At 57.3% G+C, this 13,135-nt stretch overlaps 3 protein-coding genes across 3 annotated transcripts; 1 reads left to right on the plus strand and 2 right to left on the minus strand.

Moving 5' to 3' along the window:
* Nucleotides 1-564: 564 nt before the first annotated feature.
* CGGC5_v002401 (UPF0664 stress-induced protein) lies at nucleotides 565-1,612 on the minus strand (the record flags this gene model as incomplete). Its single annotated transcript, XM_032035414.1, has 3 exons — nucleotides 565-1,071; nucleotides 1,128-1,302; nucleotides 1,602-1,612. The coding sequence occupies 3 exons, from the start codon at nucleotides 1,610-1,612 to the stop codon at nucleotides 565-567; spliced, it is 693 nt and encodes a 230-aa protein (XP_031885785.1).
* Nucleotides 1,613-7,260: 5,648 nt separating this feature from the next.
* On the plus strand, nucleotides 7,261-8,014 carry CGGC5_v002402 (4-hydroxy-4-methyl-2-oxoglutarate aldolase; the record flags this gene model as incomplete). The annotated part of the gene is made up of 2 exons (XM_032035417.1): nucleotides 7,261-7,674; nucleotides 7,739-8,014. 2 exons carry the CDS (start codon nucleotides 7,261-7,263, stop codon nucleotides 8,012-8,014), a joined length of 690 nt encoding a protein of 229 aa, XP_031885839.1.
* A 2,179-nt stretch (nucleotides 8,015-10,193) lies between these two features.
* rid1 (GTPase-binding protein rid1) lies at nucleotides 10,194-12,814 on the minus strand (the record flags this gene model as incomplete). The annotated part of the gene is made up of 2 exons (XM_032035418.1): nucleotides 10,194-11,157; nucleotides 11,208-12,814. The coding sequence occupies 2 exons, from the start codon at nucleotides 12,812-12,814 to the stop codon at nucleotides 10,194-10,196; spliced, it is 2,571 nt and encodes an 856-aa protein (XP_031885748.1).
* Nucleotides 12,815-13,135: the final 321 nt, after the last annotated feature.

Below are 13,135 nucleotides of genomic sequence, written 5' to 3' on the forward strand. Positions count from 1 at the left end.
GTGTCTGAATCGGCTCGTAAGTTATTCCCAATTGGTCGTTTTTGATTGGCTGCGGTGGAATGGCTCATTGACGAATGACTAAGCGGGAAGTTGAGGTGCAGCCACATCACCCGCCAGCCACATCACTCGCCAGCTGCCACCACCTTGGGTGCACTGCATTTCGCGCCTCAGTTTTTGCGTGGTTCAAAGCTCCAAGCTAGGTACTGCCACCGTCACATGAAAAACGCTGCGCAGCGCGGCCCAGACAGGAGAACGTATCGCGTGGTTGCGCATGCTTGCGTACAAGCTCCAATGTTAGAGCCGGTCGTGGCGGCCCCGACCAGCTATTTCTTACAAGTCACCGTACGTACAATAGAAGTGCCCGTTGCCCCGGGGCATGCACCGTCTGCTTGGCCATATCCATTCTCTACTTTGATGTTCGTTAAGAATCACAGGTTCCGCCGCCGCTAGTGTAGATGCTGTCAGGAGAAGGAAAGTAAAACGAAAAAAGTACAATTCTGTAGGGAGCGGAATACAGCAAGGTATCGATGCAAAACGTTAGTCGTGAGCCGTCCCGGCAACCCATCATGATCTGTCCGACTCCTCGCGAATGTGATCTTCGAGTCGCATGCTGAGCGTCTGCGCCTGCGCCTCGTCGTAATCTGGTGGCGGCTCGTCCGGTCGTCGGTTCTGGCTGCCCGAGCTTGCTGACCTACTCACCGGCTGCTGAGGGGCGAGGTTGCTCGATGCTTCGGCGCCTCCGCCCTCCGTCGCCTCGTACGCCGGCAGCGGCTCGTCCGGGATGTTGACCGTTTGTCCCGTCTCCTGCTGTAGTCGCCTGACGTGCTCCAATCGCTCCTTCAGCTCCTCGAACCTCTGCCTGAACTCGCTGTGTCCTCCCTCCTTGAAGCTCAGCTTCAGTTCGACCCTCGGAATGTCGGCAGGCACGCCACCTCCAGGGACCGGCACGACGGTGGCAGACCAGTACCACGCGCCGAAGAATGGCGAGCCCACATACGTGTCGACACAGTTGAGAATAGGCGCGTGAAACGACTTGAACTCGGGGGTTGGCCTTGCGGGAATGTAGATAACCTGGAAAGAGCTCGTCAGCCAGCGCCATGTCATGGAGGCCATCGCGAATTACGTACCCGTTGCGTTGTGATGTATACCGTCCCGTCGCTGCTTTTTTGCGTGAATGGCGTCCGGCCTTGTTGCAAAGCCTTGGGTACAGACAGGTCGAGGCTGATTTTCGCATTGGACCTGTGTCTGATGTGCTCGTGAGGTAGGGGGTTGATATCACCCGTCTGAGTGATCATGACCCAACTATCGCCATGGTCAGAATCCAGTCGGGCCTGGGCGAGCTCTCGTTCCCTCTGGACGGTGCGGGCAATGGTAAGGGCATGCTGCTCTTGCAGATACTGGTCCGTCATGGTGGACGGGGACCGTGTGGGGTGGGAGAGCGAGCAGAAGAGGTCGACGGCGGGGTACCACGGACTCTGACCGGGATGCCGGCGTGGTGATGGGGCTTGGGCGGCGTGGGACGGAAGGGTGAAGGGGAAGCAGAGGCAGAGGCAGAAGCAGGAGTAGAGGCATAGGACAGGACCGGACACGGAGGGACGTACTTTATTGACATTTTGAAGGGGAACGGCTCTCGCAGCTGCAGCGCAGAGCTTCCTAGTTCGTCTCAGCAGCGAGTTGAGGGTTGCGTGGGAGTGGGCAAGGTCGGTAGCGGCAGGGCTTGCAGAGAAGCTTCGGAGATCTGGATGCTTGTGGTGGGGTGGATCCCTGAGGCACAGGGGAGGTACCTAGTAGCAGTGGGCGTGGTGCCGCGTTCTGGGCAGCGGCGGAGGCGGCGTCGGCGGCGTTGGCGGATGGTGGTGAAGGGCCTTGGACTCTGATACAGGTTGAGAGAGGGAGGAAGCAGAGGCCGGTCGATAGCGCCAGATAAAGAGGGCAAGGTAAGGCAAGGTGAAAGTCAGGTCGGCAAGGTAAGGTATGGTAGGGTTAAGGCCGGCAGGGTTAGTTGCGTGAGCCGTGAGGAACAGAGGTAGGCAGGTACACGGATACTTGGAGAAACAGCGCCAGTAGGAGTTGAGGTTGGAACAAGGCAGACGTTTGGATGAGGTACTGCTTTGCTCTGCCTGCTAGTAGGTGGTGTGTCTGCCTGCCCCTCTAGGCCTCAGAAGGGCGACAGTCCGAAGCTGCTAGTAAGACGACGGTGGCTGGGGAAGTTCGGATGCGTAGGTAATAGAGGTGGGGGCAGGTGCCGTGACAGACAAAACAATGGTGTGATGGGATGGGATGGCCAGGCGGGCAGGCAAGCTTGTAGCAGTCGACGCTCATCAACCTGAGGTGAGATGGGCGTGGATGCGGATAAGGTCGACAAGGTGACAAGGTGATGTACGAGTGCGTGCCCTTGTTGGAGGTGACGGGACTAGGTGAGGGAGGAGACGGGAAGTACCTGGCGGTACGAACGAATGCTGCCCGGATAGACAGCGGTAGCGGTGCCCGGACGGAAGACTGCACAGAACGGGCGGATCCAATGGGGACGGAGGGCGTGGTTAGTGCTCCCAGGTTGAGGTGACTGGCTGGTGTCTCTGTATGGCTGAGTCTTTCTGATTCTGTTTGTCTGGGTCGGGGGTCTTGGTCTGAAGGTTCTGGGTTTGGGTCTGGTTCTAGGTCTAAATCTGGAGAATGTTGGCTGCGGCACCGTGCTTTGGATTTTTGCGGCATGGACGGGAAGTGACGACGACATTGATCGATTGGGAGTTGTTTGATGTCTGGTGCTTGGTTGTCACTTGTTTGCTTCCGACATATCATCTTTTTCTCTCTCTCCATCTACCGCTCTGCCTGCCTGCTTACTGCGTCTCAGAGTTTGTTTGGCAGTAGAAGCTCTCTGAGAAGTAACTGCCCCAGCTTGTCCCCAACCTTTTTCCACAGATGAAGAATGATGGAGAGTTTGGTATCCGTGCGAATAGAATCCTTCTCGTTCGTCCGCCAGCTGCAGCTGCAGCGAGAGAGGTGTGGACGAGGTGCCAGCGACATGGGCCCTGCTGGTCAGAACTGCTGCAGCCCAGAGAATCTGGACGAATAGGCTGGGCGCTTGGCCGGGGTTGGCTGGGCCGGTTCTGTGCGACCGCTGCACGCGCAGAACCTGGGAGACTTTACTTTTTGTAGCGGCCACTATCCTGTGTCTCCTCCTGGGCTGGCTTCTGTGCCTGTGCGCGCACACTGCGTCTGCAGCAACATACATGGCGTCCCACGTCCGTTGTTAATGCAATTTTGGTGAGATGCGGAGCTTGAGGCGACGTCGTCCCTGCAGCCGGCCAATCGACAGCGCCCGTGGTCTGTACTTGATCTGATCCAAACGTCCTGCGTGGTAGTCGAACCGCAGCCAACCTGCCTGGCGGCGCATTTGTGGAAAAGGTGCTCAAGTTGCCCCGTCCCTTCTCCCAGGGAGCCATGTCCATGTTGATTGCTTGCCGTGATAATAAGACGTGACTAAGGACCGAGGACGGCGTCATGACTTGGGGTTGGGATCTCTAATCTCCAATACCCGGCAGGCCTTGTCGCAACAGTGACCGCAGACCGCAGACCGCAGAACCGGAGACAACATGTCGCGACTACCTATCCGCACCGACCGAAGGTAGGCGTTCTGTCGTGTATCCGTATCTGCAAAGGTACGATGGCCTGCGAACTAGGGACCTCGGGATGGACGCGCCGATCCTTTCGCACCCAACTTGAGCCAGGAACCCTCGTCTTGAAACAAGGTCTGCGAGGGGCAGCCGTCATGTGCAGGCCGTCGCATGGCATAGCATTGCGTTGATGTCGCCGCCGCCACGTCTGGATTGGCTCGGTGAGCCGCACTTCACCGTGATTGCAACGACAGTCAATGGAGGCTTCCGTTTGTTGCTTCGTGCCAAGGCATGGGCGTCTAGCTTGTCTCGTCGGATTTCCCAGAATGGAAGTGAACCATGTCGCTGATGGATTCGCCGAGATGATGGCCGTCATGTGAATCCAGGGACGTCGCTGTCTTGGTGCCTAAAGCTCACGAAGTCCTAGGGCAGACGACAAGTACCCGACGCGGGAGGATGACGGCTTGATAGCGAGGGAAGATACCAATCTGGGGTGATGAAGAGACACCAGAAGGAATCTGATATTGGGCACAAGTCTAGTGCTAGACCTGAGGCTTCTGTAGCGGCCTCCGAGTGTAAGGTGGTGGCTATCGACGCCCCAACGCCTTCAAGCCGACGCAACGCGTGGCGCGGCTTGTCTCATGCGGACAAATCCCAGAGTTGTCAAGTCATTTTGCGTGTTTTGGAAAAAGAAAGAATTCGCGCGCCTCCGAGTCCTGGGTGCTGACTCGTAAATTGAATGGCAGCGGTTCAGATGCAGGTTCAGCTTAACCCTCGACGCCCTTGCGACTCTTGCGTCTTCTCTAGGTCTCTAGACTCTTCAGTAGGGGTAGCGGGTTGTCGTCCAGTGTTTTGCCGTCAGACACGAGGATGATCTTCAGCGGGCCGGGACATTCCTTGACATGTCGATTGGCATTGGGACAGATGCACCATCGATGGGCCATACGTTGGAGAGAGACTCCAATGATGGGGGCAGATTTGCGGTTGCGGTTGCAGTGCGAGGGACATGCCATGGGCGCCGCCAACGAGGTGTTTCGCTCGGCAACATGGCTGGCCGATCCAGTGACTGGTCGACTGGACTGGACCCTGGGCATGTCCAGCACCAAGGGCTTGTCCATGTCCATGTCCCTGGCGAGTGAGCGTGGGCGTCGTCCCGCTTAGAACCCGGCAACAAACGGAGATCTCTGGGGGCGTAAGCAGGCCCCTGTTGAGTGGAGGTCGAGGAGCAACACTGGAGGTGGTTGACGGTACCAGACGGGCTCTGGAGGAGAGGACGTCGATGGGGCCAGTGACGAGAGTCCGTGTCATGTCGTTGGAGTCTCTGGCGACCTGGTATCTCCCGTCGATGCGCGATTGGTTGTGGTTGGTGAGGGGTAGGGCCAGAAATTGAGGCCAGTGTTGCATTGCCAATGATGGGCGAGGTCGATTTAGAAGACCAGGTGCAGCGGTTGCAGATTGCAGGCCGGTGAGGTGAGGGCGACAGCAATCGCATCACATTTGAGATCTCGGTCAAGAACTCTGTCTGGGAAGACCCTCCGCGGCAAGTCCTGGGATGAGATTGGATTGGATACCACACTGCAGTCGAAGTTGCCTTTACTTTTTTGGCCTTTACCGAAGGTGTGCGTGCGCAGCTATTCCAGGTAGGTACCTCCAGACAGGCCCATTGAATCGTTGTTTCCGTTTGCTTTTGATTTCCTCAAATCACGGCAAGAACTACGGACACCTTACCTGGGTATGTACCTTACTCCATGAATTCCACGAAATGGAAGGGGCGGCACCTGGCCAACACCCGATGCAACAGCTTTCTTTCTGTGAAGGGAAAGGAAGGGAAGGGGAGGGGTGGAAGGGAAGCCGCTGCTCCTGCTGGTGGATGTGATAAGTGCAACTGCAACAGCAACTGCGACTGCAACTGCCTGCACTCCGTGGTGACTTCCGCTTGGAATCATGAAGTGTGCGGTGCATGTGGAGCTGCAGGTGCGTCCGCCTATCGCCACGTGAGGCCGGCACGATAAGATTCTTCTTCTCGGAGGCAAGAACATGGACTCTACGTATGTAGGTAGGTCTTTCCATGTCTACAGGAGCAAGCAAGTGAGGCCGGAACCTAAGGCAGTAAGTCTTCTTCCCTGCCTTGCTTGCATCCCGTGATCCAATCCGTCCAATTGCTTTCTTGTTCCTGCACCGCCATGAGTTCAGCTCGGCTCGGCTCTGCTCTCGCACAGAAAGGAAGGGGCGACAAACTCCTCCTGGCCGCCAACAACGGGAATTGCAGGGTGTGTTGCTGCTCGTCTCCATCTAGCCGCAGCAACTCCCACAACCAGACGAGGTAAAATCTAATACCTCAGAGGTACCCGACTTTCACCAGCGGATCCAGACGAGTCCGCCCTGGACCAGCCAACTCATTCTTCGCCTCTTCATTCGTCTGTTCCAACTTTGACCGCCGGTCCGCCTGCTTCTGCTTCTGCTCGGTGCAGGTTCTGCCCGCCCCCTTCCAGGAACAGGAAGACGTTCCCCGGGCCACAGTCTCCATCTCGGACACTTGCAACGGTCCATTTCGAAGACGACCTCTCGACTCGTTGACCTTGCTTGGCTGATTCCCCGTCTGCTTACTCGACTACGGATACTTCCAACAAAATCTCGTCGTGCGGCGCAGCGAGCTGCATGGGAAGCGAGCGCACACAGAATATCGACTTTGCGCATCCCCCCGCCATACAAACCTCACTGCCATCAACAGCCAGTGTCAAAACCACTCCGACTTACACCTACACCACCACCGAGTTGCCACTCGCCCAACCACCCAGTCAAGCTTGCCAAGGACGGATGATACCTTACACAAGAACGGCTCGCAACACACAACACACGTTGCTCGGACATAATCCGCCAATGGCTTTGTGTGTCATGTCCAATTGAGCAGTGCAGCAGCCCCCGATGCTGCTGCAAGTTGCAACTGCACTCCAACTCCACAGTCTCACTTCGTGCTCGCCCGCGCCTATGCCTTTCCGGACTCTATTCCGGTCCGCGTCTGTCCCCTAGACCCGGTTGACGGGCAGCGGGCCACTGCTTGCTTCAGCAGCGCCTTATTCGAATCCAATGCACCAACGTCGGGTCGCCTCTCTCGCACCACAACGGAGGAGTCGTCGGCCTGCTTTCCCCTCTAGGCCGCCTTTACCAGGCCAATGCTGCTGCAACAAACGTCGACCAACGCCCCTGCAGGGAACAATTGCGCGAAGCACCTGGAAGGCCGCGCACCCGCCAAGGAGACACTGCATCTGCTCGAAGCTGCCGCAACGTGCCTTCCACACGTCCGTCTCCCCCACCAAACATAAGCCTCCAACCTGCATTCCAGCAAGTCCACACTGGCTTCTGGAACCGCCTCTGATTGGGCACCGACTGCCTCGGCGGCTCCCGAGCGTCGAGGATCCCCGAGCCCCGTACGGTAGCCGCGGCCAACTTCAGAGAGCCAACAACACCATTCAATGGCTGACGCTTGTTGTTGCTGAATCCTTCTCCAAATACTTGCTATCAATATCGCCTGACCGATCCTGCTGTCTTGATAACGCCATTGCCAAAGTCCAACTTTCTCGGCCGTCTCTCGCATTTCCTCTTCAGCTGTCCACCTGTTGTTGCCTATTGGCCGCTTTACGTCATAATGTCCGCCACGGAGGATGCCCGTATCGCAGCTCTCCAGAAATACACCGCCTGTGACATATCAGACGCCCTCGTCAAGCTCAAAGTCCCTGGGGCTGGATTCTTGCCCGACCTCCAGCTCCTCGGCCAATCAACCCCTGCAGATGCTCCCATTACCATAGCACCGGCGTCCACCATACTATTTGCAAGGAAGGGTGAAAAGCTGGAGTCGCCCCCGGCCAACATTCCCAAAGACACCCATTGGGCAGACATCACCGAGCCAGGAACCATTGTGATCATCAGGCAGCCCGATGGTCAGAAGAACGCCGTCTGCGGGGGCATCATGGCCGTCAGGATGAAGGTCCGCCAAGCCAAGGCGGTCGTCGTCGTGGGTCGTGCGAGGGATCTGGACGAACTGACCAGTACGGGCCTTCCCGTGAGTTGAGTCGATTCATGTTGCGTCCGGGCGGACAGCACCAACAGTGGCTAAATGACTGCAGATCTGGTCGCGAGGCATGTCCACCGTCGGCGCAGGGGCGGGGAGCTCGCCGTGGGCAGTCCAGGTGCCAATCGCCGTTGACGGGACAGTCGTCAACCCTGGCGATCTCGTTTTTGCTGACCCAGTCAATGGAGTCGTTGTCATTCCCAAGGACAAGACCGACCAGGTGTTGGAGCTCCTGCCGAAGCTGACGGCAGCTGACGACAAGGTCAAGGAAGACGTGCTGAAAGGCACGAGCGTCTTTGACGCCTTCAAGGCTCACCGGAGCAACCTCTAGCTCCTGTATGCTACTGCTGCAGGTTATGATTGGATTATGCAGTCAAGTCTTTGAATAAGGCGGTCAGACAACAGAAACATGCTCTGAACGAAGACGATCCCGCCAGCCACCGCCGACTTGTCCATTCAGAGCTCGAGTGCCCGTCACCGCGCTCCTGTGCCGTTGATCCTCCGTCATCGACTTGTTCTAATCACCCCCCGAAGAGGTAGTTGAAGGAAAGACGTCCATCCCGAAAAACCTCCCGTCTCCGCCCAACCAGCCAAGACCGCTTACAACCCTATATCCCCTGCCCGCCCATCGGTGCCCCAAGGAACGCACTGATCTTTTCTGTGTATTGGTATCCATCCCAAGAACCCTACCGAGTCCCAAAGGTCCCTTTTGCCAAACCCAAAACCCCGACTGTTGCCGGCTTATTCGGCATCTGGGCCCTCGTCGTCGGGTTTCGACACACCAGGGTCTCCAGGGTACCTGTCAGATATCACATTCCCAGCGACGGGGAATAATATCGAGGCCCGGGCGCTAGGACGTGGAAAAAATCCCTCTCAAAGAAAAAAAAGCACACACAAAAAGGCTCCTCTCGCTTGACAGAGTTTCGATTAGCATGATTACCTGATCACATGGGCCCGGGCTGGTCAATAGCCCTCCGACTCATGGTTTCGGGGAGGGAGCTAAGATTGATATCACTGCCACTTTTTTGGGAGCCGTATCCTCGCCTTTCTGTCCCGCCGTGTACAGATTTTCAGTAACGTAAACTCTTCCATGATGCTCAACGTTCCCGACGTTATCGTGTCTGTGCTCTCTTGCCTGACCATCGACACTGCCCCATGATGCTCGGGTAATCGTCTCGTAGGCTGGATAAACTCCAACCCAGAAGGCACCGGTAGCTCGCAGAAAGAGGCGTTGATGTGGCAAAGATCGTCGTCGAGGACCGTAGCCTGGTCTAATCACATCCTCTGGCAGACATGATACCATGCAGTAGTCGAGAGAACCCAAAATCTAGGGTAGATACTACCAAACCCGCCCTGTCATCTGTCCTCTGTCACAGGCATGTTCACCGAACCCTTCGCTAGAGACAGCCTGGTTTCCCAGCATCTGCCCGGCTACCTTTCCCGCGTACCAAGTAAGGTACCCTTGCAACTGTATTTCGATGAAGAATAATAGCAGTTGAGACGACGATGGTAGAAACAAAAATGGCGACGACAGTAAGGCAGAGTACACACGAGCCCGCAAGAGAGGTAGCAGGTCATCCGTCAGTCTAGCAGCAGCAGCAGCGGCAGGCGACAGAGTTAAAACAACGCCATCACAATCACTAAGCTTGTCTTCGTGGACCTCTGTACCAATGACAGCCACGGCGCGGCGTCCGAGACCGCGATGTGACGGAGCTAGACAAGACCAACGACTTGAGAACGCCAGTACATGCATCGTCACCCTTCAATTACTGAACCCGACAGCAGTGGTCCAATTAGTCTTGAACTTGACTCCCACCGTGACATCTTACACGTCGCAGCGTGCCATACATCATCATCATCATCAACCTCACGACATTGAAAAGTAATAACCCAAAATTCATAAAAACGAACGGCGCAAAGTTTGCTTTTTCTATGTATGATGATCATCAATTCATAAACGTTGCCCATTTCATGAGAAGCATTAGGCAGCATGATGGCGGTGGCGTTGGCGTTGGCGTTGTGTCCCTCTCCGTGTGCATGCGTGTGTGTGTTTGTATAAAAGAAAAAAAGTGGAAAAGGAAAAGAAAACCAAACTCTGCCCAATGTTCCCAACACCCCAATGCAAGACGACACACACACACACACATCACACACCCACAGTAGAAGGAAACCAAGCGGGAGGGGAAAAGGGAGAAGAGACCAAAAGACCATGAGACAAAAACACACTCGACATGAAAACTCCCCCAATCTCCCCAAATCAAATAAAAAAAAGTGTTCCTAGCAGAGCCAGCGCCGGGCTGAGCCGCGATTCGTCTCCAATCGGAGGATGACGAGGGACCATAGGCCTTGGGCGGTGGTGCTCTCGAGGCATTACTGACACTGAGGGGGGAGCCGACCACGTCAAGCCAGCTCTCTCCCCCATCCTGTTTGTTCATTTTGGTCCGGATTCATCTGATGTACAATAGTTGAGAGCGTTTTCCGGGTGACTCTTTCGGGGAGTGACGGCGTTCCTATGACAGCCAGACGTCCCTCTCCTTGGCAGGGGTCCGTCCCGGCTGGCGGTCCAACCCGAAATCGAGCTTCGGGATCTCAATCTTGGGCGCGGGCTCGACGGGCTTCTTGACCGGGCTCTTCTTTGCGGGACTAGCGCCCCGCGACTCCGGAGGCGGGCCGTAGCGGACGTCCCTCGCGTCCCAGCCGTCCTCGGTGGCGGCGGCGACCCAGCAGCGGAGGGCCTCGTGCACGCAGCCGTAGAACTTTTCTTTGCAGAGCCGGAGACTGCCGCCGAGGACCTTTTCCCAGCCGGAGATGCGGAGGTCGTTGCGAAGGGCGTTGCGCTGGTCCGCCGTCGGTGTGCAGGCGATGATGGCGTTCATCAGGTCGAGGTGGGAGGCGAGGTAATTCGTTGCATCCCACTCCACGCCACCCACGTATGGAGCGGCCGGGACGGGCGGGCGCTCCGAGGGGAAGTGCCTGTGCATATAACCATAAGGCTCGGGAGTGCTGCCGTTGATAATGGCGCTCAGGGGTGCGCCGCCCTTGGTTGACATTTCCGAGGGCAAGGCGATGACGTTCAGATGGTGGAGGAAGATCCAAAAGACTTCCTTGGTGACGCTTACGACCTCCTTGTTCCAGACGGTATAAGGGCGGTCTTTGCGCATCTCCAAAACGAAGCCGAGGGGCCGCTCTTCTTCCTTGGGCTGGGGGTTGCGCAGGTAGCCGAGCATCGTCTTGGCGCGGACGACACGCTCTGGCGGAGTGGCGGACTCGATGTATGTAAATAACACTGACGTGATGATGTTACGCGTGGTAAATTCACTTGGACCCTTCTTCTCGGGGTCGAATAGCATATGCAAAAGTTTCGGGAAGAGGTCGGCATGAATCGAGTGAAGGTACTGCAAGGCCAGGGCCGTGGTGCACAGGGCCTTCAGGCAGAGGAGGTTCTCATGGAGGAGAGCATCTTCATGTTCCTCTCTGTTGCATGTTAGTCCATCATCCTAGTCATCACTAAAGGGTAAACGCACCTCCACTCAACTGCCAGAATGCGGTTGAGCAGCCCGACAATCTCCTCCATACCGCCCTGCTTGATGAAGTCCTCGGTCCAGGAAACCGTCTCATTCCTCAGCAGCAGGCGCAGCTTGTGTAGCTTCCCGACCTCGACGAGTTCCGGCTTCTGCACCTTGCGCAGATACGAAACATAGTCGCCCGGCCCCTGGCCGAACTTGATCTTAGAAAGAATGCCGTTGCTTGCGGTGGAGCTCGCCGCCGACACTGGCCGCTCGCTCGTGACGCTCTCCGTCGACTTGCTCCTGAAGTGGCGGCCGATGGATGAGGAGTCGCCCTTGGACTTCTTCGTCGGCGAGCTGGACGCCGATTGGTCCTTTTTGCGTGAGAGGGTGAAGCTCCTTCCCCTGCTGCGTTTGGACTGCGAGACCTCTTCCTTGTCTGAGCCCGCATTCGGCGCAGCAGAGGCTGGCTCGTTGGCGCCTTCGTTGCCGGCTGCCTCCTTTGCCGCCATCTCGGCCCAGTCTTGGCGGATAAACTCCATCTTGATCGTGTCGGCGAGGTTCCGCATCTTGTAACGCTGGTTCTCGGGGATGTTGCGCCGGTCGAGCATAGCCTCCAGGTGCTGGTCGATCTCCTTGGGATCGATTGGCCGGTCTGGGGCCTCAACCGGTGATTTCGTCTTGGTCGTCTTTTGCGACATGGCCGAGAAAGCCGTGAACAGCTTTGGCCGCTGGACTTTGCTGGTGATCCTCTCTGACGAAGACGGCTCCCGACCGTTAGCCGGTGGCCTACTACGCAGGTCCTGTGTGGATTCGTGCTTCGATATCGCCGTGGACGGATGATACGACTTGGGCCGCTGCTTCTTGGGGGCCATGGCGTCATTTGACGACGCCTCGCTCCCGTATCGCCCGCTGCCGTGGTCAAACGACTGTTTCCCTCGCAGCCCCGTGCTCCCGAGATCCTGGCTGCAGAACTGCGCGTATATGGGCGGCGCGGGCCCGCCGACGCCGTTGGCGGACATGTCGGCGCTCGACGTCGAGCTCGGCGGGGTGCGGTTCTCCTTGTCCTTGGCCATGCGGCGCTCGTCCTCCTTCTCCTTGGAGGAGGTCTTGTTGAGGGACAGCGTCGACTTGGGGCGCGACAGGAAGCCGGCGAGGTTCGTGCTGGACTTTGTCTTCTTGGGCTTCTCGGGGGACACGTCGCGGGACTTGCGGGCTTCCTTGGTGAGGCCCTTGAGGGACAGGGTGCTGAAGGTGGATTTTGTCGGGGAGCGTGATCGGTCGCGTCGGTCGTCGTCTGGCAGCTTCCGCGGGGAGCCGCCCTGCTGGGAGTTTCCGTTCAGCTCGCCGAGGGCGCCGAAGCCTTCGGTGCGGAGGGGGGACGGCGGGGGCAGCATCTTCCCCTCGAGGCGGTCGTAGGCGGCTTGGATGTGTTGGGAGGAGGAGGAGGTGGTGGTGGTGGTTGTTGTTGTTGTGATCTGGACGGACGGCGGGGAGGTGAAGAGCGCGGAGCCCTCAGACTGGTTACGTCGGTGGATGAAGCTTTTGAGAACGGAGGACCTGGGGCGGCGGCCGCTCTCGACTGGTCCTCCCCCATTGTTATCGCCTTCGACAGCGGAGCCCATTGTCGTGGGAATGGGCTTTGGCTCGCGGGGGGGTGGTGGAGGAGAGACAGGGTCCTGCTGGTTCAGGTTTGGATGAAAACAATGCCCGGATGGAATGCTAGCCAAGTTTTTTGTGTGATGGATCGTCGCCCGTTGCCCAGTCTAGCGGAAAGGATATTGGAGAAGGGTGGGCGGCAGTTGGAAAGTAAAAACAACAGACGTCAGTAAGTCCAATGCTTTCTGTGTGATGATGAAGTCTCGCCCCGAACAGCTGTTGGTGCTTCGTTCGGCTCACACCATTGTTGGGGAAAAGGAAGAAGATGATGCTGCAACGCTCTTTTG

The sequence above is a fragment of the Colletotrichum fructicola genome (assembly GCF_000319635.2).
Source record: "Colletotrichum fructicola Nara gc5 chromosome Unknown KSG_Nara_v1_contig01, whole genome shotgun sequence".
NCBI lineage: Eukaryota > Fungi > Ascomycota > Sordariomycetes > Glomerellales > Glomerellaceae > Colletotrichum > Colletotrichum fructicola.